Source organism: Rhamphochromis longiceps, linkage group LG5 (assembly GCF_057381845.1).
Source record: "Rhamphochromis longiceps isolate RC_006_pf linkage group LG5, R_longiceps_female_GT1.1, whole genome shotgun sequence".
NCBI classification, from domain to species: domain Eukaryota; kingdom Metazoa; phylum Chordata; class Actinopteri; order Cichliformes; family Cichlidae; genus Rhamphochromis; species Rhamphochromis longiceps.
Window position 1 is genome coordinate 25,096,359 of NC_140561.1, and position 24,039 is coordinate 25,120,397.

Below are 24,039 nucleotides of genomic sequence, written 5' to 3' on the forward strand. Positions count from 1 at the left end.
CTGCATAAATTGTGTGCGCTTCTACACTAAACTTTACGGCAGCGCCTGTTCTCCTTCATTCCTGGTCGCAAACTTAGAACCGTGTACACATACACGTGCGCGTGCGTTCACAAATACACGCGCGCGCACACATTGCATCGGGTGATAGTTGAAGTCAAACTTTCAACACAATCCTCCTCTGGGCCACGTCTGGGCCAAGTTTAATTTCTATCAGCTGCAAGATTCCACAAAAATTAAAGGACAGTTATGCTCAAATTCAGTACAGTCAATGCAAAACAGTCACATCATATTCAAAATCATCCTTGATGGCTGATTTCAAAACATATTCCTCCACTGTACCTCTGGGCCAAGTTTCATCTGAAACCGTTTTCATACTCCTAAGAAATTAAAGTACAAGTCTGCTCAAATTTAAAAACTTTAAAGGAATGTGATAACGTAATGTAAGAATTTCTTAACTATTGTTCTTTAGTTTGGCTTTTTGTATATTAGAATGGTTGAGACACATTAAAAAAATGCTGGGTTATTATCTTAACTCAAATACTGGGTAAAAGTCGTTCGTAAGTTGGGTTGGTGTGACCAAATATTATTCAAAAGTTATGAATCAGGAGTTGGGTTGGTGATGTGCCGAGTTCTTCAATTCACTCCACAGCTTGACTCTGTCGGGTCATAGGTTTGGTAGCTTTGATCAAATACTGGGTCAAAACTTTACCCAATTGTTTGGGTTGAAGACAAGCCTCAGAAGAAGCCACATAAGTTTTCACAAACTGCCATTTTCAACTAGACTGTGACCTGATCACATATCACTGGACTTCTCCACTACTAAGAAATAAAACATGGTAAGTAAAAAGTGAATTCTACGCATTTGAAAGTCATAAGGTCATTTTTAACATTACAATTAACTGGTTTATTCTAGAACTTTACCTACTCGCTAAAGGCCTTTTAGCAGATAACACCAGCTAGCTTGTGATGAAGAAAAAGCAATTTTACTTAAAAATGTTTGATATCGTCTTTTAAAGTTAGTTTTGAAATGAGGCTGAGGTTGCTCTGTTTGACAAACCATTTAGAGATCACCCTATCTAGAACAAATAAAATATGAGATTTGGTGTTGCATTTGTGGGGAAAAGGTAAAAAGAAAAAGAAAAAAAGAAAGAGGAACAGTCTATCTAAACTAATTAATTTAATTTAATTATTTAATGTATCCTAAATGATCTATGTTGATAACATCATATTGTATTTTTAAATTTAAAAGGCAATGATAATTCATCTCATTTAGATTAAAAAATAAAGATAGATTGCGCCAATACTTTGACCCACTTTTTCTAGACCCCTTAAAGGGGCGCGCGCATATCTGCACTTAGCTGGCTTGCTACTAAAGAAAACGGGATGGCAACAGCAACATACGTGAGTATTTATACTGCCACCACCAATATTTAGCCACCAATCCTCACTCTGAGACCTCAGTAGCGTTAAGGTCCGCCACTCTGAAGTTTACGTTTAGTCAAAGTAAAATAAAAAAAACCCACCAATTTACTGCCTTCTAAATATCATTTTTATTAAGCCTTTTGGTTCTTAGTCAACATACAAGGCTAATTTGTTAAAGGGTTAACCTGGCGGGGCTGAAAATGTTGGCTGCATTCATACCCTGCTCAATATACAGGTAATCTGCTCTTCACTTAGATGGAAGCAGTGCTAGCTACTCTGTGACACTGGGTGATCTACCTCTGAGATACGGAAGGTGACCTGGAGCTGGCGGAGGAACTGAATATCTTTTTCGCCCGCTTTGTGGCCGTGGTACCCGAGGTATTGGAGCCACAGCTGCAACACGCGGCCCACAGCAGCAGCACCCTCACCTTGGAAGAACACGAGGTGAGGCGCACTCTGCGGGCCGTCAACCCGAGGAAGGCGGCTGGTCCTGAAGGAGTGCCAGGCCAAATATTGAGGGATTGTGCAGAACACCTGGCTGGGATCTTCACTAAATCCCTCGCACAGGCGACTGTCCCATTCTGCCTCAAGTCCTCCACCGTAGTCCCATTGCCTAAGAAGCCCCACATCACCAGCCTGACTACACACCAGTGGCACTCACCCCAGTGATAATGATATGCTTTGAGAAGTTGGTCCACAGACACATCACAGTAGCCCTGCCTCGGAGCCTGGATCCACACCAGTTTGCCTACAGAGCTAACTGATCCACGGAAGACACCGTAGCCATAGCACTCCATATGTGCGGATGCTTTTCAGGGGTTACTGCTCTGCTTTTAATACCAACCTTGCACACAAACTGGTGGTGAAGCTACAAGACCTGGGGCTTCCATACACCACCTGCTTGTGGATCAACAGCTTCCTCTCGGACTGTAGACAGAGAGTGAGAGTTGGCCATCGCACATCCTCAGCCTGAGTCTCAGCACTGGCTCACCCCAGGGCTGTGTGCTCAGTCCACTGCTCTACTCTCTCTACACTCACGACTGTACTCCTGTCCACCAGAGCAACACCTTTGTGAAGTTTGCAGACAACACCACAGTGGTGGGGCTCATTTCCAGGGGTGATGAGTCTGCTTACAGAGATAAGGTGGAGCAGCTGTCGTCATGGTGTAAGGCCAATAACCTCCTCCTCAACACTTCAAAGACCAAAGAACTCATAATAGACTTCAGAAGAAAAAAGGCAGAGATACCACCACTAATCATTAAAGGCGACTGTGTGGAGAGGGTGGCAAACTTTCGCTTCCTGGGAGTCAACATAGAGGAGAACCTTTCCTCGAGTATGAACACCTCTGAGCTGCTGAAAAAGGCCCAACAGAGACTGTACTTCCTGAGAATTCTCAGGAGGAAAAATATTACACAGAGACTGCTGGTGTCCTTCTGCAGAGCCACCTTCGAGAGTGTACTAACCTATTGCATATGCATCCGGTACACTAGCAGCACTGTGGCTCAGAGGAAACCACTCCAAGGGGTCATGAACACCGCCCAAAGGATCACTGGCTGCCCTCTCCCCACGCTGGAAGAGCTACACAATACTTGCTTAAAAAGCTCAGAACATTATAAAAGATACTTCCCACCCTGGCCCCTCCCAGTTTGAAATGTTGCCCTCGGGAAGACAGTACAGTCACAAATAGACTCAAACACAACTTTTACCCAACAGCAATAATATGTCTAAATGTCACCTGTTTGCAGCCCGAGGGAATTTTTCTGAATGAGTGGGTGATGGGGGAAGTTGACTTGCTGACCGCTCAAGCCTGGAATGTTTTGATCACCATTTTTTCAGAATCAGAATCAGAAAGGGTTTTATTGCCAAATGTTGAGCAGGTTTACAACATTAGGAAATTGCTGCGGTGCTTCAGTGCAAACATACTGTCATAAATTGCGCTTAAATAGACATGAAAAAATAAAAGTAAGAATAAGAATTAAAAGTGCTACGTAGAAAGATATATACATGAGTGCAGGTGGTGATCAGTGCCAAAACATGGAATCATGCAGTGAACACAGCGTAGGGTCATGAGTTAGTGGTGGGGACAGTCGTACGTTTATTGTTCATGTGTCCAACAGCAGAGGGGAAGAAACTGTTCTTATGGCGAGAGGTTCTGGTGCGAATGGACCGGAGCCTCCTGCCTGAGGTGAGCAGGTCAAACAGACTGTATCCAGGGTGAGAAGGGTCAGCTGAGATCCGAGCTGCACGCCGCAGTGTCCTGGAGGTGTACAGGTCCTGCAGAGATGGGAGTTTTGGATGGATTTCAAGAATTTTGATAACAAATAAAGGAGTTTTTTAAATTGGAACTTTGACTTACGTTTTGAACAGCGGGCGCGTCAACATTATTCCCGTATTCAGCTGCTCGGCGACTCAAAGGTTTGACAGTCGCCAATACCACTCTTGAAATGATCTATGCACTGACTGAAGCATGTTTGTGGGAATATATGTGAATGTTTGCTCATACTATTCTTATTAGCACTTGATATTAAGTATTTCATTGATTGATTTTATTACATTTTTATTTTATTTTATTTTATTTTTATATTTCTATTGATGATGCAACTGATCGGAGAGCACTTTTAATTTTGTTGTACCTGCGACAATGACAATAAAGACATTTTGATTCTGATTATTCTAAAATTAGGAAATGTTATCTTTGCTTTAACTTTTGAGTATTGTGATGGACCGAGCAGTGAAGGAACGTCAGGCAAAGGTTAAAGTGCAAAAAAAGGGTTTTTTTTAATGTGACCCTAAACATTTTATTTTTTTTTACAGAAAATTCAAAATCTTGCACACGAATAGTGTGGGTGTCCAAGAAGAGGAGAAATTTGTGTCAACTATAACAAATGATTTTGAATACATTTTAACATTACGTTATCACATTCCTTTAAAGTTTTTACATTTCAGCAGACTTGTCCTTTTATTTCTTGGGAGTATAAAAGCAGTTTCAGATGAAACTTGGTCCAGAGACACAATAGGTAGCTCAGAGGAGGAATGCGTTTAAAGTATGACGTCAACTATCAAGAATGATTTTTAATGAATTTGTGAATGTGATGTGATTGTTTTGCATTAACTGTATTGAACATGAGCATGAGCATAACTGTCCTTTAATTTTTGTGGAATATTGCAATTGATAGTGATTAAACTTGGCCCAGAGGTACAGTAAGGGGAACCAGGCTATCCCAATGCAATATGTGTGCGCGCGTATGTGTGAAGGAAAACAGGCGCTGCCGTAAAGGCAAGTGTAGAAGCGCAAGAAACTTTATGTGGCGGATAAGAGGCGGATGGCTTGACCGCAGCTCATTTAACTGCGGTCTCATACCACTCTTTCTTTCTTTTTTTTTTGGCCGCAATTGTCTCAAACTGCCTTTGAAAATCCGAACACCGAACACCGTGAGCGCGTTGTTTTCTTCCCGTCGTTCTAACGGTACAGTCCTGCGACGACGGAGGAGGGCCCTCGGACAAACTCTGGGATTTAAAAATCTGACGCTAAAAATTTTCGTTGTCTTTTACACGGGTAAAACATAACGTGGGCGAATGCTAATTGGATGCGCAGGCCGATATCACCTTCTCAAGCTACTCTAATGTTGTGGGTAATATTTTGTAGGAGATGTTTTGTTCATGCATGGTGTTTGTGAACGCAGCATGAACATTCACCCCTCCCTTAGCTCTTTAATCGGAGGCTGGTGCAGCTGTGGCCTACTCCTGACTCCCCCTGACACTTGGCACTCTCTCTTTCCTGTTGTAGGTGGCGATAATCACAGGTTGTCTTTAAGCATTGCAGCTCGGATTCATTTCCCCTAGCAACTGTTTAAGCTGTGTAACTGTTGAAGGGTGGTGAGTAGGATCCTCATAGGTTCTCTGCAATTTGGTTTATAGTAGGGTGGACCCCGGCCAACGTTCTCTGCAGCAAACTTGTATCTCTATGGATCTCTACAGTTTCAGTTTATTTCCCAGTTTTTAAATCTGTTGCCCTATGGTTCCAAGAGCTGTCACCAATCTTTGCGTTGTATTATTTCACAACACTACTTTAATCAGCTAGCATTTCTCCTCTGGACTTGATGTCTACAGTCTCAGATCAACACAGCCCTGCCCTCCAGCACTATCAGCAGCAGTAACATTGTACCCCATCAGGTAAAATATAGGCTATGGTTGCTTTGCATTGTCCCCACCTGATGAGTGATAGTATGATGCAATTCTATATTATTTTAGATTCTTGATGAATGTGGGTTGTTGTTATTCAGCCTGGTTCTATGCACTCCTTTTTAATTTTGAGCACCTGCCCCTGCACAGCCCTGGTTAAATGTTACAGCATTGGTCTTTGAAGATGTGCTCAAATAGTAACAAAATACAGAACATTTATGAAAATGTTTGCTTTTCTACTGCACTTGGGCATTCAAAGCACTTTATACTTTATCTCATCCACCCTTTCACACACTTTCATAAAGGCACTTTTTTTTTCTCTATGTCTTTTGCATCCAACATTGGTTTCCTTTGGAACTTTAAGTCTATCTGAAAGTGGAGAATAATTCTTAGTTGGTGTGGTTGGTTTTTAAATATTGCTCTAAATCATTGTTGTATATTTTTTACATGTTTATACAGAATATTGTATTTGGTTTTTAAGTAGTTATGTGGTACATGTGTTTAACTCTTGCTGCCATGATGTCTCTCTTGGAAATTAGATGAATAATCTCAATGAGATTTTTACCTGGATAAATAAAGAATTAATAACCCCCATGCCCTAGAAAACCCAGAAGTCTGACAAAGAAGTACAACCTCAATTTCCCAGTTATCTCAAAATTTTGGAGGGAAGATTTCCAATACAACCAATAAAAATTCCTGACAATTAAAATGTGCACTGCTGCATTAATGTACAGAGCTATAAAGTTACATGTAGCGTCCGCTTTTTTTTTTTTTTTTTTTAAATATAAATCGGTTTCATAATAATAATCAGTTTACTCATGTTTTCCTGCTGTATTAGTGAACTGAAACTGAAGAGTATTACTTTATGATGTCACTTCCCATTTGAGCTTCCTGGATGCTTCAGATTACGAAAGGATTAATGTTTATTTTCCTCATGTTACTGTAGTGACTGTTATTTGTTGTGGAAGAGAGATTTGTTTTTGGGAATGACTTTATTGTTGCAAACAAAGTGCTATTAGTCAAAGTGGAATATTTCAGCATGGTGTGCTGTCTTTCCTTTAAAAAAAACAAACAAACTTGATTTGTGGCCTTTTTAGTTGATTTTCGCTAAACCTTCACCAGAAACTATCGCAGTGAAGGTTGGCTGTCAAGAAGCCATTGTTATGGAAGGGAAATGGAGAAAATGATGAGGTACCATATTATACACAACTGCACTGGAAAAACTGTGGCAGCAGGTCTTTTGGAAGTTTAAATCTTTGGTTCCAATCATTGTAAGTATCAACAGAGTTGAGGAGAGAGGTGCAACAGTGAGCGTCAACAGCCATCCGTGAAACACAGTGTAGGCTTTGTCATGGTTTGGGTCTGTATTTCCACCACTGGTGCTGGAGATCTTGATAAAAATATCAGTTTGGTTTTCGAGCATGACAATGATCCCAAACGACCTGTCAATTCAGTAAAACCCTACCTGGATAGAGGGGAAAACCACAATCAAGGGTTAACCTCCCCAGTGCCTGGACCTCAGCTCACTGAAGCAGTGCAGGATCATCTGGATATGGAAAAAAAGGTAAATGTCCTTTAAAATGTGTGGAGAACTATTCCTGACGATGACTTAAAACAAATGACAAGAAAAGTTGCCTCAGTGAACTCAGTTCAGTGCAGGTTTAGTTAGGTAGTGCCAAATTACACCTAAAGTTGCCTCAAAGCAATTTACACTGTATGTTAAAGACCTTACAGTATTTGGAGGAAAATCAAATGATCCTCTATGAGCAAAAACTCAGCAACAGTGTGAAGGAAAAACCCCTTTAAATAGGAAGAAACCTCTGGCAGCACCAAGCTCAGGGAGGGGCAGCCATCTGCTGTGACTGATTGGGGGTGAAGGGGAAAGAGAAGAATAGAAAAGAGAGGAAGGAAAGAGAACACAAGGATTTAAGGACATGCTGCAGTGGGATATAAACACCTGAGGAGTGAAAAGAGGTGAATGGACAAGAAGTGCTCAGTACCTTCCATGAAATCTGAGCCTATAGCACCATAACTAAGTCATCCATCCACTTCTCCTTTTTCCTTTTCAGGGTCGCGGGGGGTCACTGGAGCCTATCCCAGCTGTCTTAGGGCTTAGGCTAACCTTAAATTTAGTAAGGGTGTCTGTCTCCAGGATGCAAACTGGGATTTGGCTCCATAGTAGAGAGGTCTGAGAGCTGAAGGCTCTGCCTCAAATTCTGCTTCTAGAGATCCTCGGAACCACAACCAAGTCTGCTGCGTGAGAGCATAAAGGTGGTCATAACAAACATTGTCTACGAAACTTGTTAGAATTGTATAAACTCTGTTTTTGTTTTATATGCTGTATATGTGTGCACATATTCCAATAAATGCTGGCACCTATATCCCATTTTCCTAGCAAAATGCAATCTCAAGCCCAGTACTGTACTTTTAAAACTACAATTTTACTTTCACGGGCTATGATGTCTTCAATAAGTTCATGTGTATTAAGGTGGCGCTGTAATGAAACCGCATAATAAGCAACAATTCAATGAACCAAAGTGCTTCCTAAACATGAATACAACAGTAAAAATAATCCAGCCTCTTCCTATTTTCTGTATTTGATATTTTTTAATCTTGACACTACTTCAGGTACACAGAAGACAGTCTCTCATTAGTGAGACAAAGTCTACTACCTGGCAGGACAATTAAGTAAACCTTTACCGTGAATGACGTCACTTGATGAAGTTGAGTTTAAAGACAAATCATTATCGTCTCTTGGGATTCAATTTAGGATGAAACGGTGTGTGTTTTATTCTGGGTGGTCTGAGATTTCTTCTACATTTACAATCAAAAGTGGGCAGGAATCAGCCCTTATTTCCTGTCCTTCCGTCGCCTCACGTAGGAAGTGATGTAGTGGTGTTCATACCAAGCTGCAAGGCTCAATAAACAGCATGAGCAGGAATGCAGCATTGGCACATAAATCTGTCTGTAGCAATTTAATCATGTGCTGCCCACACATCTAGCAGTATCATGACAAATGCTGTGGGATCCTTTTCATTTTTCAACACACCCCCTAATGAGCACAGTGTTGTTATTATTATGACCCATATTTTCAGTACAGATGGGATGTGTGCAGGAAACTGCAAAGAATATGTTCTGTGTTCACGCAGGTCCACAGGAATGTTATTTTTTGGTATCGGGCTGGTCCCGACCACAGATTTGGGGGGAGGGCAGGGAAAGTTTGGAGGAAATGGCTGTAGAGAACTCCTCCTATGCCTAACTCTGCATTCCTCCTCGGTGCCCTTCTCTCCAAGTGTTCAAGCAAAAACCTCTGCAAGGAACGAAAAAGCAGAGATAGTGGATAGGAGTCACTAGGGAAAAGTATCTGAGGATCTCTCTCGAGCTCTCGACTCCAACGCTTTGAAACGGGTAAGAAGTTTACTCACACTTGTTAGGGAGGATTATAAAGAGACTAACAAAATACTTCTCTGAGCTTTTATGAAGTTACACTTTCTGTGTTAATCTTGAGATATGCTGGAGTTTTGTACAGTATAACTTAGCGCTGTCTTTCTGGATCATCTGAGATTTAAGAGCAACATTTCCCTGTAATGCCAGACCAATGCAAACTCCTGGCAGGGTAACGACACAGTGAAGTGTGCCAATGTAAACAGATGTGCGATTTACAGACTCATAAGGTGACACATCAAATTCAAAATTTCATTTTATCCATTTCTAATTTGAAAAAGTAGACAAAAAAACATCACTTAAAAGGAGAATTTCTAATGTAGTGTGCAGGCTTTATAAAAAAAATCATTTAATAATTTTATCCAGATGTGTTACTGAAACTGAAGACTGTTACTTAGCTATGTAATTTCCCCTTTGAGCTTCCCAAACGTTCAGGAAAGTGTTTATTTTCCTCTCTTCTGTTACTGCAGAGACAGTTATTAGTCACACAGAGGAAACATTTGATTTAGGTTTTAGTAAATTTGCTGACTTATCAAAAGATTTAAATAGTTTTACTTGTTTTGTTTTGTTTTGACTCAGAGGCCTGTTTACAAAAAAATCATTTGACAAAGCGTTAAAAACTTTTTATTCGTTAATATGATTTTCATGCTTTGTGCATTTAAACGCTGGAGGTTTATATCCAGATTTTAAAAAGTAGAAGCCACAGTATTCGATCATGAGCATAAGGGTTTCATACTGCATGTTTGTTTACAGATGTTACAGAGTGCAGATGTTTTCATGTGCCCCTCAGAGACTGGATAGAGTCTAAAGAGATGGAGCAACTCCCCTGCATCCACTTCCTTCTGTGTGGCGTGCCTGTGCCTTGATAAATGAGCAGAGATTGTCAGTGAAACTGCCCAGAAGCAGACAAAGAGTCCAGTGTGTCAGGCCACGGAAATCTGTGGGTCACTTTAAATAGCATAAAAGAAGAAAACAAAGAGGAGTGTTCACTGACTAATTATAAAATCTTTTTAATAATTAATCATTTTACTTTCTCACATACTTCACAGGGTCATTTGCACACCCGATTCTAGGCTCGTCCTCGAATCTCAGAATAGCCATGGTCTTCCTACTCATCTCCTTAGTGGTGCTGCATTTGCTCTCCTTGGCCATGCTTGTCATTGCCACCCTTGAGAAGGTGAGACGTGGGAAATTGTGTTAAATAATTTACCCTCTTCTATCAACAGATGTCGCTGTTACTCTGTATTTCACATGAAGAGCACTGAGCAAAAGAATGGTGCTTCTCAACATACCAGCTGTAGATTTGTGCCATGTGCCTTTCTGCATATTTGTCTTAATGTGTGAGTGAGCATACTTTGAATTTCTTTCTTTCTTTAGACCTGGTGGGTTTGGACAGAATCAGAAGTCTCCAACCTCTGGCATTACTGCATGTATGACAATGCCACAGAAGCCTGGTTGTGTTCTGCTATCAATCAAAGTGGTAAGAAAGTATTTCTAACTTCATACTTCCATCCATTCCATTCATCCATTTTCATCCGCTTTGTCCGGGGCCGGGTCGCGGGGGCAGCAGCCTAAGCAAAGAGGCCCAGACCTCCCTCTCCCCAGCCACCTCCTCCAGCTTATCCGGGGGAATACCAAGGCGTTCCCAGGCCAGCCGAGAGATATAATCTCTCCAGCGTGTCCTGGGTCTGCCTCGGGGCCTCCTCCCGGTGGGACATGCCTGGAACACCTCACCCAGGAGGCGCCCAGGGGGCATCCTTGTCAGATTCCCGAACCACCTCAGCTGGCTCCTTTCGATGTGGAGCAGCAGCTGCTCTGCTCTGAGCCCCTCCCGGATGGCCGAACTTCTCACCCTATCTCTAAGGGAGAGGCCAGCCACCCTTCGGAGGAAGCTCATTTCTGCCGCTTGTATCCGCGATCTCGTTCTTTCGGTCACTACCCACAGCTCGTGGCCATAGGTGAGGGTAGGGACGTAGATCGACCGGTAAATTGAGAGCTTCGCTTTTACACTCAGCTCCCTCTTCACCACGACGGACCGGTGCAGGGTCCGCATTACTGCAGCTGCAGCCCCAATCCGTCTGTCGATCTCCGGCTCCCTTCTCCCATCACTCGCGAACAAGACCCCGAGATACTTGAACTCCTCCACTTGGGGCAGGAACTCATCCCCGACCCGGAGTGGGCACTCCACCCTTTTCCGGCTGAGAACCATGGCCTCAGATTTGGAGGTGCTGATCCTCATTCCCGCTGCTTCACACTCGGCTGCGAACTGGAGCGGTGAGGTGAGGGACCAGACAAAGAGCGATTCATAAGACCCTTATGAAAAGGACATCGAGGGAACAGTTTACCCTGCCCGGGATAGGGTTACCGGGGCCCCGCCCTGGAGCCAGGCCCGGGGAGGGTGCCCGAGGGCGAGCGTCTGGTGGCTGGGCCTTAGTCCATGGGGCCCGGCCGGGCACAGCCCGAAGAGGAGACATGGGCCCATCCTCCCGCAGGCCCACCACCCGCAGGAGGCGCCATAGGGGTCGGGTGCATTGTGTGCCGGGTGGCGGCCAGGAGCGGAGGCCCTGGCGGACTGACCCCCGGCTGCCAAGACTGGCAATAGGGACTGGACTTCTGTGCTAATCACAGTTTGGCCATAACGAACACCCTGTTCGAACATAAGAGTGTCCATAAGTGCACGTGGCACAAGGATGCTCTAGGCCGCAGGTCGATGATCGATTTTGTAATCGTATCAGCAGACCTGCGACCATATGTTCTGGACACTCGGGTAAAGAGAGGGGCTGAGCTGTCAACTGATCACCACCTGGTGGTGAGTTGGATCAGGTGGCGGGGGAAGACGCTGGACAGACCTGGTGCACCTAAACGCGTAGTGAGGGTGTGCTGGGAACGTCTAGCAGAGGCCCCAGTCCGCGAGATCTTCAACGCACACCTCCGGCAGAGCTTCAACAGCATTCCGAGGGAGACTGGGGACATTGAGTCCGAATGGACCATGTTCAGCGTCTCCATTGCCGAAGCTGCTGCATTGAGCTGCGGCCGCAAGGTGGTTGGTGCCTGCCGTGGTGGTAATCCCCGAACCAAATGGTGGACACCAGAGGTGAAGGGAGCCACCAGGCTGAAGAAGGAGTGCTATCGGGCTTGGTTAGCCTGTGGGACTCCGGAGGCAGCCGACAGGTATCGACAGGCCAAGCGGAATGCGGCTCGGGCAGTGGCTGAAGCAAAAACTCGGGTGTGGGAGGAGCTCGGAGAGGCCATGGAAAAAGACTTTCGGGCTGCCTCGAAGAGATTCTGGCAAACCGTCAGACGTCTCAGGAGGGGAAAGCGGTGCTCTACCTGCACTGTGTATAGTGCTGGCGGAGCGCTGCTGACGTCGACTGAGAAAATTGTCAGGCGGTGGAAGGAATACTTCGAGGACCTCCTTAATCCCACTGACACGTCTTCCGAGGAGGAAGCAGAGTCTGGGGATGAGGGGAATGACCCGCCAATTTCCGGGGGCGAGGTCACTGAGGCAGTTAAACAACTCCTTGGTGGCAGAGCCCCTGGTGTTGATGAGGTCCGCCCCGAGTTCCTGAAGGCTCTGGACGTTGTAGGGCTGTCCTGGTTGACACGCCTCTGCAAGGTTGCGTGGAGATCAGGGGCAGTACCTGTGGACTGGCAGACCGGGGTGGTGGTCCCCATCTTCAAGAAAGGGGACCGGAGGGTGTGTTCCAACTACAGGGGGATCACACTCCTCAGCCTCCCTGGGACAGTCTATGCCAGGGTGCTGGAAAGGAGAGTTCGTCCGTTAGTCGAACCTCGGATACAGGAGGAACAATGCGGTTTTCGTCCTGGTCGCGGAACACTGGACCAGCTCTTTATCCTCTCCAGGATACTTGAGGGTGCATGGGAGTTTGCCCAACCAGTCTACATGTGTTTTGTGGACTTGGAGAAGGCATTCGACCGTGTCCCTCGGGGTGTCCTGTGGGAGGTGTTGCGGGAATATGGGGTGTCTGGCCCATCGCTACGGGCCATTTGATCCCTATACAACCGTTGCAAGAGCTTGGTTCGCATTGCCGGCAATAAGTCGAACTCGTTCCCGGTGGGTGATGGGCTCCGCCAGGGCTGCCCTTTGTCTCCGGTTCTGTTCATAATTTTTATGGACAGGATTTCTAGGCGCAGCCAAGTGGCGGAGGGCTTTCGCTTTGGTGGCCTCAGAATCTCATCTCTGATTTTTGCAGATGATGTGGTTCTGTTGGCTTCATCGGGTGAGGGCCTCCAGCTCGCACAACTTCATACCTCTAATTTCATTTCTGCATCACTGGCTATTGCATAACAGTTCAAAGCTCCATAGTGAGCCATGCTCTTCCTTTAACTTGTTCTTCCAGACTGGCTGCAGTCTATCCAGGCCCTCATGGTCTTCTCTGTGGTCTTCTCCTCAATCTCCTTCCTGGTTTTTCTGGGTCAGCTGTTCACCATGTCCAGAGGAAGCCTGTTCTACATCACAGGCCTCTGTCAGGCCTTTGCAGGTATTTAATGACTTCTTCTTTCTTTGCAAAGAGTAACTAATTTACTAATTTTAGTCAATTAGTAGCTAATTTTGTATTAATTGGACTGGACACTTCCATTACATTGATTTAATTTTAAAAACAGTTGCTTTCTTATTTTTCCAAACTTTTTGAATCATGCTTTTCTTCTATATGGTTGAAGTTTGACAAAGATGTTAATTTTCTTGTCATCAAACAGTTTTCTTATCTCATGTGCACTTCAAAACATCAATAAACTGGTCTGACAACAGTTTGTGTAGCCTGATGGTTGTGATTATAATCAAAGTAATTGCACGATTCACACCTTTAAACTGTGGCTCACTAGAGCACCACCGTGTGTTAAACCACAGCTGTATCTAGTCCTCAACAAATTCAGTATTAGCTCCTGTCTTATTACCACTTGCTTAAAACTTAAAAAAATAAGTGTTTTTAACCTTCAAAGTCAGTTTATTGTGTTTTTCCTTATTTTTTTGCTGATACATTGGTGCATGCTCAAAACCTACTTTTCAGATAATGAGGCAAAAGTATGTACAAGTAATTCCTGTAAGCCTGGTTAGTAGATGTTCAGATAATCGCTCAGCGAGACCATATATTCCAAAGATGGTCATCTGAGGCACAGAAGCCCCTCCCACCTGCAGTTAGAACTTTCGGTTTTGGGACAGGCAGCCAATCAGAACAGACCAACCAACAATCTTTTTGTTTTTTAGGGATATATATGCTGCATCTTTAGAAACCAGTGAGGTAGAGCATGACAGACAGCTCTTGGAGGTTGGAAAGCACTGATATGTCAAATGACATGGCTCCTCTTCTCTTAATAAAAGAGAAAACTGTATATGACCATTGATATTTAAAACCTTAAAATGATTGTACTTATATTTTAGGGAGTCATCATAGATGTGTATTAAAGTGACAATAAATGCTCCTCTCTCTTCTGACTGCCCCCCACCAGCCTCGCTGAGCGTTTAGGGCTCAAAATCCTGAGGAATTCTGCTCACAGTACTGTAAATAAACGTAAAGAACAAAACGCATAAGTGTAACAATAACAGACAGGTGTTAGTGTGAACCAATGTATCAGGTTCATCACCTCACCCGATGACTGTAAAATTAAGCAATGTCACTCACTCTCTAATGTGGTTTTAAAATACGATTTTTTATTGTTGTTGTTGTTGTTTATTTATTTTAAAACGTTTGCAGGTTTCGCGGACTTTGCCGCTTGCCTCATCTCCACCTTCCACAGAAAGGAGATTTTTGATGACTCAAGAGTCTTGAACAAAGGACACTTTGGCTACTGTTTCATCCTGGCGTGGCTGTGCGTCCCCTTGCTTCTCGTGAGTGGAGTCCTGTACATCCACCTGCGCAAGAAGCAGTGAGCCAACAAGAAGCTGAAGCGAAGGCACCTTATTCAGAGACCTTATCTGTCTCTCTCTGTCTTTCTCTTTCTGTCCCTCCAGTTAAGAGTATAAGCACACATGATGAGGAAATAAGATGACTGAGAATGAAGTGCATCTTTAAATGCCACAGCTCAGTTTTCTTATTCCTGCTTCCAGGGAATTCAAAGTTACTACAGAATAATTGAGTGAGCAAATATATGTATAAATTTCTGTGTTTAATGTTTATATATATTTTTTATGCAATGAGAAAATGCACTCATTAAAAGGTCATGCATTCAGAGCTGGGCTAAAGAGCATTCCTGTGTTTTAAAGGGTTCAGTCTGTGTGGGCTTTCCTTTGTTTCTCAGTAAGTGCTTTGTAAAGCAGAGGAGGTTTAATCTAACGACATAACACTGTGGCTGCAAAAATGCTGCTCCCTCTTTGTCATTCAATCGCTCACCAATTTGTGGCATTCGCTGTTTATCTTTTCAAAGCAACATCAGGACATTTTCAACGGAACAGAAGAGGGGGAAAAATCAGTGATAACTCCCGCGTGCTTTAGAAACACAAACAGCTTCGTTAAAGCACTTCCAAAGAAATCAAAATGAAACAGCTTACAGATTGCACCTATCACCGTTTGATGCAGAGCTAGATACAGTATTACACGTTACCCGTAAACTTACCCGTCAGGCTGGACCGGTCCCAGAAAAAAAACACTGCGTGGCGCACGACAGCTTCTCAGATAAAGCATGCATGGCACTATAATCCACTACACGCCTCACACACAGGTATATGCATCTTCTTTACAATCGGAAACCGGCAATATATGCTGTGAAGACAGAGGGGATAAAGTAGAGTCATGCCAGGGCGTCTGTGATCTGAAGCGATCCGTCAGCTCCGCAGTATGTCTGGAATCTGGGAATGGTGTCAGCAACAAGGAGTGGAAGCCTTTAATGAAATTAGATAACAGGTGGGTGAGGTGACACACACAGAAGAATCACAGCTGCTCTCAGCTTACGTATCGTATCACACTTGAGCCAAAGAGATCAAACTGCCCAGGAGGTGAGTTTCACAAAGTGCTGATTTAGTCATCAAACATTTCAACCTATTTTATTTTTTGGTTGTTTTAGGGGACAAAATCGTAGAGTCCGACTGCAAGCGAGGACAAGATATCTCTGAACTGCCACAAATGGAAATAGTGAGTTGTTTTTTTTCTGGAGGAGTGAATGAAAATCTCCGTTTTTCTTGATTGGAGAGCGACATGAGTTGAGTTTCACTGCTTTAAAAAAGTTAACGCTTATTGCCGGGAAAGACTACAGTCATGTCAAACAACGAGGAGAGTCTGGATGAGGATACAGTTTTCCTGCCGGTGGATGAGTCCTCCCCGGAGTTCATCTATAGTGAGAGGGAGAGAGAAGCAGTGGAGAAGCTGCTGAGCGCTGGACCAGAGGCTTTCTACTCAGTCGTCAAAGAGCTCCCCGACTGCTTCTTATCCTCTGAAGAGGTCAGCCAGTTTAAAAGCTGGGTTCAGAGCTACTCTTTCAACGATCCGCGGCTACAACATGAGAATGGAGCAGAGAGCATGGCAGAGATGAAGGACTTCTGTTCCAGTTACTTTCCCTGCCACTCGGACGTGCCAGTCCCGGGCCTGGAGTTGGGCTGGCCTCATAAAACCCCCTGGTCGGTAACGGCAAGTGTCACAGTCCACACCAGCCCTCCTGCAGAAGGGGAACCTTCAGTCAGAGAGGTGATCAGACGGCAGTTACAAAGAGCCAGACAGGTACGCAAATTTCAGCTGGATTCATTATTTTCACGAATAGAAACAGCTTATGTTTTCATATGAAGTACATAAAGTCAGGATATCTAAAAGGAAATTAGTTATATGCTTAGACCCTGATGAAGACGCCTGTGTTTGTCTTGCTTGCTAAATTTCTCCTAGAGTTAAATATTTTTATGTTGTTGGGGGTTTTTTTGCACTCCTGAAGATTTCCCGTAGAGAAAGCCTTAGAGGCAGCACTTCCTCTAAAGAACTCTTTTTGTTGTTAGGCATTTCTCTGATAATTAACCATCAAATTTTAACTTTTAGCCATTATGATTTCATCATTTCTTTTTGTTATGATTGTATTCTTATGATAGGCCTGAACACTGAAAGAAGTGGGCTTTAGTTAAAAATGCAGGCTAAATTATATACATGCATATTTTCATGTCATTCAGGTAATTGCCATCGTGATAGACAGACTGACAGATAGTGCAATAATTGGAGATTTACACAGTGCTGCCTCTCGGGGCGTCCCTGTCTACATCATCCTGAACCAAAGGTCCATTCAGGAGAAGTTCTCGTCCAACAGGCTCTGGCATCCAGTGAGTCAACACATACAAATCAGCACACACCTAGCAGCCATCCTTCACACATGGCAGTAAATAAAACAAAGATTTTAGTTGGACACAGCAGCGCATTGTGGAATGGGATATTTTCATTTGCTATCCTGGTCTTAACATGTGCAACAAAGTCTTGTTGTGCTCAATGTGGTGGCAAATTTGTTTAAGCTGAAAAAGAATGAAACTAAAAACACTTCCCATATGTCCCATGCTACTGTAGTGACATCTATAAGCACACATTTGTTCCCAAAGTCTAGTTTTTGTATTTATTTAAGTTAAAAATGCTTTTCAAATGTAGTTTTATTGCTTTAGTTCAGTTTGAGTTACTTGACTCTGTGCACATATGTTGGAACTCAAACTGCAAGTCTTGTCTTTTTGCTTTGACAAGCTGATGGTAGGAATGTAGCAGAGAATCAGCCACACAGCTAAACTGGTTGCACAGCATTCAATGGAGTTTGTATTGCTTTCAAGAAAAGACAGCATTCTCATTAGAGCTGCTCATGAAATAGATGAACAGAAGGTAAAATCAGGGCAGAATTCAGCCATACTTGGATAGAATGCTGAATTAAAACCCTGTTTACACTTATATCCAATCCTTTCCACAAAATCAATTTAAATCCAAGTGTATACACAGTCGTACCTGTTACATGCACTTTTAGACATTCTTTCTTGTGTCCTCAGCGGATCAAGCCTACACTCCTTTGCATTGATTATATCACCTTGAAACCTAAAGTACCACTTAATCATATCAAGATCATGGTCTTGTTTGTACCTACAGTACTTACAGCGTTACACACCAATGTGACGATTCAGCTTTTGGCACTGTCACAGGTTTTAGTGTAATGCAATGCTGAGTTTAAACCTTGTGTTTTGACAGAACATACGGGTCCGAGCTCTTGGTGGGAGAAGTTTTGGTTTGAGGGATGGAAGAAAGCTGGTTGGGGAAATGAATGAGAAATTCATTCTGGTGGATTTAGACACAGTCATCCACGGCAGCTACAGGTAAACAGATTTGGCTTCCACCTGCTTGTCTTTGTATGTGAGGCGTAAATGCTTGAAAGTGACTCAAAACATTGTTGCTGAATTCTGCAGCTTCACCTGGACGGATACCCACCTGCACCGGCAGCTGATCACCGTCCTGAGGGGACCAGCTGTTGATGCATTTGACCGGGAGTTCAGGATTTTGTATGCTAGTTCACTCCCAGTTCTTTCCACTGCAACCCATGTGAACCAAAACCATCAGCTTAAAGACATTTCAGCTGTCAGACTTCTGAAAAGGATCTCTGTTGATCCCGATATCACCGACCCTCCCTCCCCACGTGCTGTTTCCCCTCTGGACTGGGATAAGATGGGAGTTTTTTCAGAAGAAAGCAGCTTGCCAACCAGTCCTCTGTATCTTCATGGGGAAGTGGTGAAGCTGGAGATGGCGCTACAGAACAGCATGCAGTTAGATAAAAACACACCTTTAATGGATGGATTTACTAACAACCAAAACCATCTTGAGGATAAAAGAAGGTAGTGTATCTGAATTAGTCTCCACATCATCATCAGTCCTTGAATAAATATGTCAGAATACAGCAGACATATTTAAAATTCTCATGGCCAGAATTTATTCTGTCCTTTAACCAAACCTGTAGCTGATCTTCTTGCTTCTTGCTTTAACCTGCCATCCCTTTTGTATTATTCTCTGAGTAATTTCCAGAATAGCAAACTGGATATTTTCAATATTTTGTGCTGCAGGATGTTTTTTTTTCAGATTTTTGTGTCTGACAGATTCAAAGAAAACTTCTCTCCAGTGGAAACTGAAGTTGTTAAAAACTCAACTTTGAAGTGAGTCTTATTAAAAGCTATGTTATGATTTACACAAACATTAGGGATCTTGATTATGCTCATAGGAACAGAGAGCCTTTGACAGCAGAGCCAGCTACTTCAGAGAGAACGAAAAGGTGAAATCAATAAGACACCAAAAAAAAAGAGAATTATTTTTAGACTGTCATTTTCAAATATATGTATATTTTCACCATGTTATTGAAGATTTTTTAATTCGACAGGATCACAGACAGCCTTTCTCCAGTGGCAACTGACATGGAGAAATCCACTTTCCAGTGAGTCTTATGTAATGATTCAAACTATTCGATTTTTTTTTCCATGTCAATGTTTTACACAAACTTTTGGGATCTTGACTATTTTCATAGGCGCAGAGAGTCCTTATCAACCCAGCCGGATACTTCAGACAGAACAAAAAGGTAAGATCAACAAGATACAACTTAGTTTTTTTTAAATTGATTGTCCAAATTTATCTATTTGTAAATATTTTAGGATGTTTTTAAAGATTTTTGTGTTTGACAGGGTCAAAGACAAAATCTCTCCGGTGGCAACTGATGTCATAGAAAAATCAACTTTCAAGTGAGTCTTGTTATTAGCTGTGGTATGACTGAGATTATTAGGGGTCTGTTTTTTCCAGGCTGAGGATATTTGGGATCTTATTTGTTTTCACAGGAACAGAGAGCCCGTATCAACTCAGCCAGCTACTTCAGACAGAGTAAAAAAGTAAGATCAACATGATATATGGAAAAATAATTATTAATTTTAAAATTTCACGTCCAAATATATCTATATTTTGAGGACGTTCTTACAGATTTATGTATTTGTCAGGTTATCTGAAAGCGTGTCTCCTGTTGCAACTGACATAGAAAAATCAGCCGTTTTCAAGTGAGTGTTATTATGAGCTATGCTGTTATTAAGACTATTAGCTCGTTTGCACAAACATTTAAGATCTTGATTATTTATTAGGAGCAGAGAGTCTTTCTCGACTCAGCCGGATACTTCAGACAGAAGAAAAAGGTGAGATCAACAAGATACAAGTTTTTTCTTTGGCAATTTCTTGTCCAAATATATCTATTTGTATATGTTTGTAGGATGTTTTTACAGATATTTGTATTTGATAGGGTCAATGACAATCTGCCTCCAGAGTCAACTGATGTCATAGAAAAATTACTTTTCAAGTAAGTCCTATTATTAGCTATGCTATGATTAAGACAATTAGTTGTCTCTGTTTTTTCCATGATCTTGATCTTGGTCTTGATTTAGGAGCAGGGAGTCCTCATCAGCACAGCCAGCTCCTTTAGAAAGAACAAAAAGGTAAGATGTCATGTCCAAATATCTGGCACCAAAATAAGTTATTGAAATAATTGTATAAATAATAATTTAATGTCCAAATTGTGTATTTTGTAGATTATATTGTACCGTACTCTATTGTATCCAGCACATTTGTGGCTTATTGAGAAAAGCTGGTCATAAGCATTTTAACTGTACCTACTTTAAAATAATGCCAGATTTTTCTTCTGTGTGTGTGTTGGTATGATTTTTTTTTTTAATTACTTTTCTATCCTTTTATATTCAAATGACATGTTCACACAAGGAAAACTTTTTTTTTTTAAAGGATAAAGCCTGGTGGTTATAATTTAGCTTTCCTTAGCTTTCCTTTTGCATATTTATTCAGAGTTGTTTCATTTTCAAATGGTCTAAAATGTCTAAAATAAAATTTGTCACTTTTTATTCCTACTGGATGGAGTGCAGCATGGAGAGAGACACTTCCAGGCACCACCCATCAGAGAGGAGCACGACTTTATATACCAGAAATACATCTAGATATGATGACAAAGCAAACGAGGAAACATACAGGCGTTACTCTTTTCAGGCAAGAAGGTACTCTATTAAAGAAGAGGAGAGTAAAACAGATGATATTGCAAAAAAAATGGTGAACAAGCCATCTTCTAGAGTAAGTAACCTGCTTTTGCTTTCAAAACACTCAATCTCATCTTGATATGGAGCTCCTAGAAAAGCTAAGATGTATTTCTCTCCTGTCAGAAGCCGATAATCTTGAGCATGCACAGGGAGGATAACTTCAGCGCTCTGAGCGACATCATGAGGAAAATTCCACATACCAGTTCAGGACTGCTTAAGAGAGAATCAAAGAGTATACATACCCAGTCCATGTGGGATCTGAGCAAGGAAGACGCAGCTACAAGTCATGAAAAGAAAAGAGTCTCAGTGCCGAGATATACCAGGCCCACTGTAAGTGTGCAGATTCAACTAACTAACTAACTAACTAACTAACTAACTAACTAACTAACTAACTAACTAACTAACTAACTAACTAACTAAAGGACTTAGAGACTTAGAAAGATATTTATTGAGGCTCTCCCTTTTCTCTCTGTGCTCTCCTTTTTTCTTCCCCCTTAATCCCTGTGAGGGGTTATGTCACATCGCTGCCTCTCCCTGCGCCTGGATTGGCCGGGAATTACTTCCTGTTAAAAGGAAGAATCCTCCTAGTGCTGCTCATCGGAGATAAATTGAAAGTTTGGGGTTTTACTTACACTGCAGTGCATTTAGCTCACAATATAAAGAACCTTGTTATTGTGATTTGGGACTATAGAAATAAACCTGAAATTAAGTCAGTTGTCACTCCACAAAAACATAACAGTGGCCTTTTGCAAATATCTCTTCTCCTCAGTATTAAAAGTTATCATCTTAGAACTCTGAAGTAAGTAATAAGAAGCCAAAAAAAAGAAAAAAATTATTTTTAGTGAAATTTCCTTTTAGTAAAATCCATGTGTTTGAATCATTGCAAACAAAAGATAAACATACGTGTAGAAAGTACAAATTAGCCAAGGGTTTTCTGCCTTTTTGGCTGGTGACCCCTAAAAACTACAATCAAATTTTTAAAAAAAAGTTATTGTCTGAATGAGTGAAATCACATGTAATTTATTTTTCAAATATTTTAGAAGCGACAAGAATCATTTCTACTGTTTTAGAGTAAAAAAAAAAGAAAAGAAACTAAGTAGTCTGTTTTATCTCTGTAATTACCCTCAGGTTGAAAAGCAAAGGTAGCATTAACTTTAAATTCACTCATATGTGAGAAGTATATAACTATAGTGCCATAGTGCCAATATCTGATACTCTTTTTCTGTTTCCCTGACAGTATGAGCCATCTTACATAACACCTGGTCTTACCCTGATGGAAAAGAGGAACGACAAAGCGAGGTCCACATTAATGCCCACAGAGAGGCCTCGCAGTTACACTTTTCTCGGTGTGGACTCGGGAAGGAAGAAAGGAGGAGCGGGAGAAAACCATGAGTGATATACTGTGAACACGTTCTGTCACAAAGCAAAGAAACCGGCTGGCAGTGGATATTTTACGACATCTGCAGTGTTAACTACTTAAAGTATAAGCCAAAGCAGGCAGAGACTGTAATGAAAAGCATTAGTAACAGGCACATGGATAACAGGCATTATGGATACGATGTTTTACATGTACGGTGACTTACATGTAAAATAGTCATATTGTTGCTGCTCACCAGGAAAAATATCAACTCTGTTATTTGCTAAACATCTTTTTTGATTAAAATGTTCATAGAAGTGACTTCACTGAGCCCCTTGGGGGGTTTAGATCTTTGATGATGAACTGATAATGACTTCATTAGTTACACTTTGCTGGTACCTTTATCTCCAGAACTGCCTCAATTCTTCAAGACACAGATTCAACAAGGTGCTGGAAACACTCCTCAGAGATTTTGGTCCATATTGAGATTACATCATCACATGGCTGCTGATATTTGGTGACTGTGGAGGATGTCTGAAAACAGTGAACTCACTGTCATGTTCATAAAAGAAGTTTGAGAAACACAAGTTTGAAAGCCAAATGTTGCAGCAGAAATTGAGACTTATCAATTGTCCTGTTCTTACCTGACAGGAGTCACCATGTGTGGTCTTCTGCTGCTATAGCTCATGTATAACGTAGCACAGAAAACATTGCGGTTAAATATTGAATATATTTATTTGCCTTTCAAAAAAATATAGTGAAATGTATTGTAATTTTACATCATCAAATAATTTAGTTTTTCCTGTTTTTTGTTGGGGGGGGGCTTTACTGTTTTACTATTTGAAGTTACTGTTAATTCTATGGTGAAAATCACAGTTAGAATGTGAAATTAAATTCTGTTTTATCACTTTTCATATTTTAACAATGCCAACTTGGCAGACTAAACCTGTTTTGTGTAATCTGGGCCTCCTCATCTACAAATGATGTTACCAGAAAATATCCAGTTTAACTGTCATACTGCTTATACTGGCCTTCGACTTCTACCTCTACTGTTGTAAAGTACATTTTCAGATCTTTCAGTTATTCTAGCAAGGAGAGAAAATAAACATGCACATCCATCCATCCATTTTTCCTCTTATCCAATTTAGTGTCCCGTGTAAGCAGGAGTGTATCTCAGTTTAAGCAGGAGTGTATCTCAGTTCTGTTAGGTGAAGATTTATTGTGTGTGTGTGTGTGTGTGTGTGTGTGTGTGTGTGTGTGTGTGTGTGTGTGTGTGTGTGTGTGTGTGCCTGCCTGCCTATCTATCTATCTATGGTGGTAGGCTCTCATTTTTCTCAGAAACAAAAATTAGGTTAAAAAAATAAATCTTGTAAATCTTTGTTTTTACATTCATCAGGACCCAATCAGCCCAAATATCAAATAGAAATAAAAAATGCATGCCGTGGAAGAGTTCGGGTCTAAGGAGGTTAATGGTAAATAAGAGAGAGTAGAAAACAATGGCACAGTGGTTGAAAATACATATAAAACAGGCTCATTATGTTTCCACAGTTATGTTAGAGGACACAAGAAAAGTTGATATTGTGTTCTTGAAAGTATATTTTAATTTTCTGAGAACAAA

At 41.9% G+C, this 24,039-nt stretch overlaps 2 protein-coding genes and 1 long non-coding RNA gene across 9 annotated transcripts; 2 read left to right on the top strand and 1 right to left on the bottom strand.

Moving 5' to 3' along the window:
* Positions 1-8,834: 8,834 nt before the first annotated feature.
* Positions 8,835-15,612, top strand: emp3a (epithelial membrane protein 3a (MAM blood group)). Of its 2 annotated transcripts, none has more exons than XM_085406832.1 (5): positions 8,835-9,012; positions 10,098-10,225; positions 10,426-10,528; positions 13,410-13,550; positions 14,763-15,612. In XM_085406832.1, the coding sequence occupies exons 2-5, from the start codon at positions 10,148-10,150 to the stop codon at positions 14,936-14,938; spliced, it is 498 nt and encodes a 165-aa protein (XP_085262958.1). In that variant the 5' UTR covers positions 8,835-9,012; positions 10,098-10,147; the 3' UTR covers positions 14,939-15,612. The 2 variants fall into 2 exon arrangements, with proteins under 2 accessions (XP_085262958.1, XP_085262959.1); XM_085406833.1 differs by lacking the exon at positions 8,835-9,012 and adding an exon at positions 9,877-9,988.
* On the bottom strand, positions 9,863-15,741 carry LOC146670106 (uncharacterized). The gene is made up of 3 exons (XR_014911756.1): positions 15,622-15,741; positions 10,091-10,216; positions 9,863-9,996 (listed from the first exon to the last, which is right to left on the bottom strand). It is a non-coding gene; the product is annotated as an uncharacterized LOC146670106 (long non-coding RNA).
* Positions 15,695-23,560, top strand: sack1e (scaffolding CK1 anchoring protein E). Of its 6 annotated transcripts, none has more exons than XM_085406825.1 (18): positions 15,695-15,908; positions 16,069-16,718; positions 17,153-17,299; positions 18,195-18,319; positions 18,410-18,832; positions 19,091-19,147; positions 19,192-19,263; positions 19,369-19,422; positions 19,513-19,563; positions 19,667-19,723; positions 19,817-19,867; positions 19,973-20,029; positions 20,111-20,161; positions 20,266-20,322; positions 20,408-20,458; positions 20,897-21,098; positions 21,188-21,394; positions 22,302-23,560. In XM_085406825.1, exons 2-18 carry the CDS (start codon positions 16,260-16,262, stop codon positions 22,458-22,460), a joined length of 2,280 nt encoding a protein of 759 aa, XP_085262951.1. In that variant the 5' UTR covers positions 15,695-15,908; positions 16,069-16,259; the 3' UTR covers positions 22,461-23,560. The 6 variants fall into 6 exon arrangements, with proteins under 6 accessions (XP_085262951.1, XP_085262954.1, XP_085262955.1 ...); XM_085406828.1 differs by having other exon boundaries at positions 15,696-15,908; positions 19,213-19,263; XM_085406827.1 differs by having other exon boundaries at positions 15,900-16,000.
* Positions 23,561-24,039: the final 479 nt, after the last annotated feature.

Excerpts from the sequence above, each read along its gene's own strand:
- emp3a (XM_085406832.1), top strand. The coding sequence starts at position 10,148 with ATGGTCTTCCTACTCATCTCCTTAGTGGTGCTGCATTTGCTCTCCTTG. Across the intron at positions 10,529-13,409 it reads TTCTGCTATCAATCAAAGTG|ACTGGCTGCAGTCTATCCAG; the intron begins GTAAGAAAGTAT and ends TTGTTCTTCCAG. Across the intron at positions 13,551-14,762 it reads CCTCTGTCAGGCCTTTGCAG|GTTTCGCGGACTTTGCCGCT; the intron begins GTATTTAATGAC and ends AAACGTTTGCAG.
- sack1e (XM_085406825.1), top strand. The coding sequence starts at position 16,260 with ATGTCAAACAACGAGGAGAGTCTGGATGAGGATACAGTTTTCCTGCCG. Across the intron at positions 19,423-19,512 it reads ATGGAGAAATCCACTTTCCA|GCGCAGAGAGTCCTTATCAA; the intron begins GTGAGTCTTATG and ends CTATTTTCATAG. Across the intron at positions 20,459-20,896 it reads CCTTTAGAAAGAACAAAAAG|CATGGAGAGAGACACTTCCA; the intron begins GTAAGATGTCAT and ends GATGGAGTGCAG.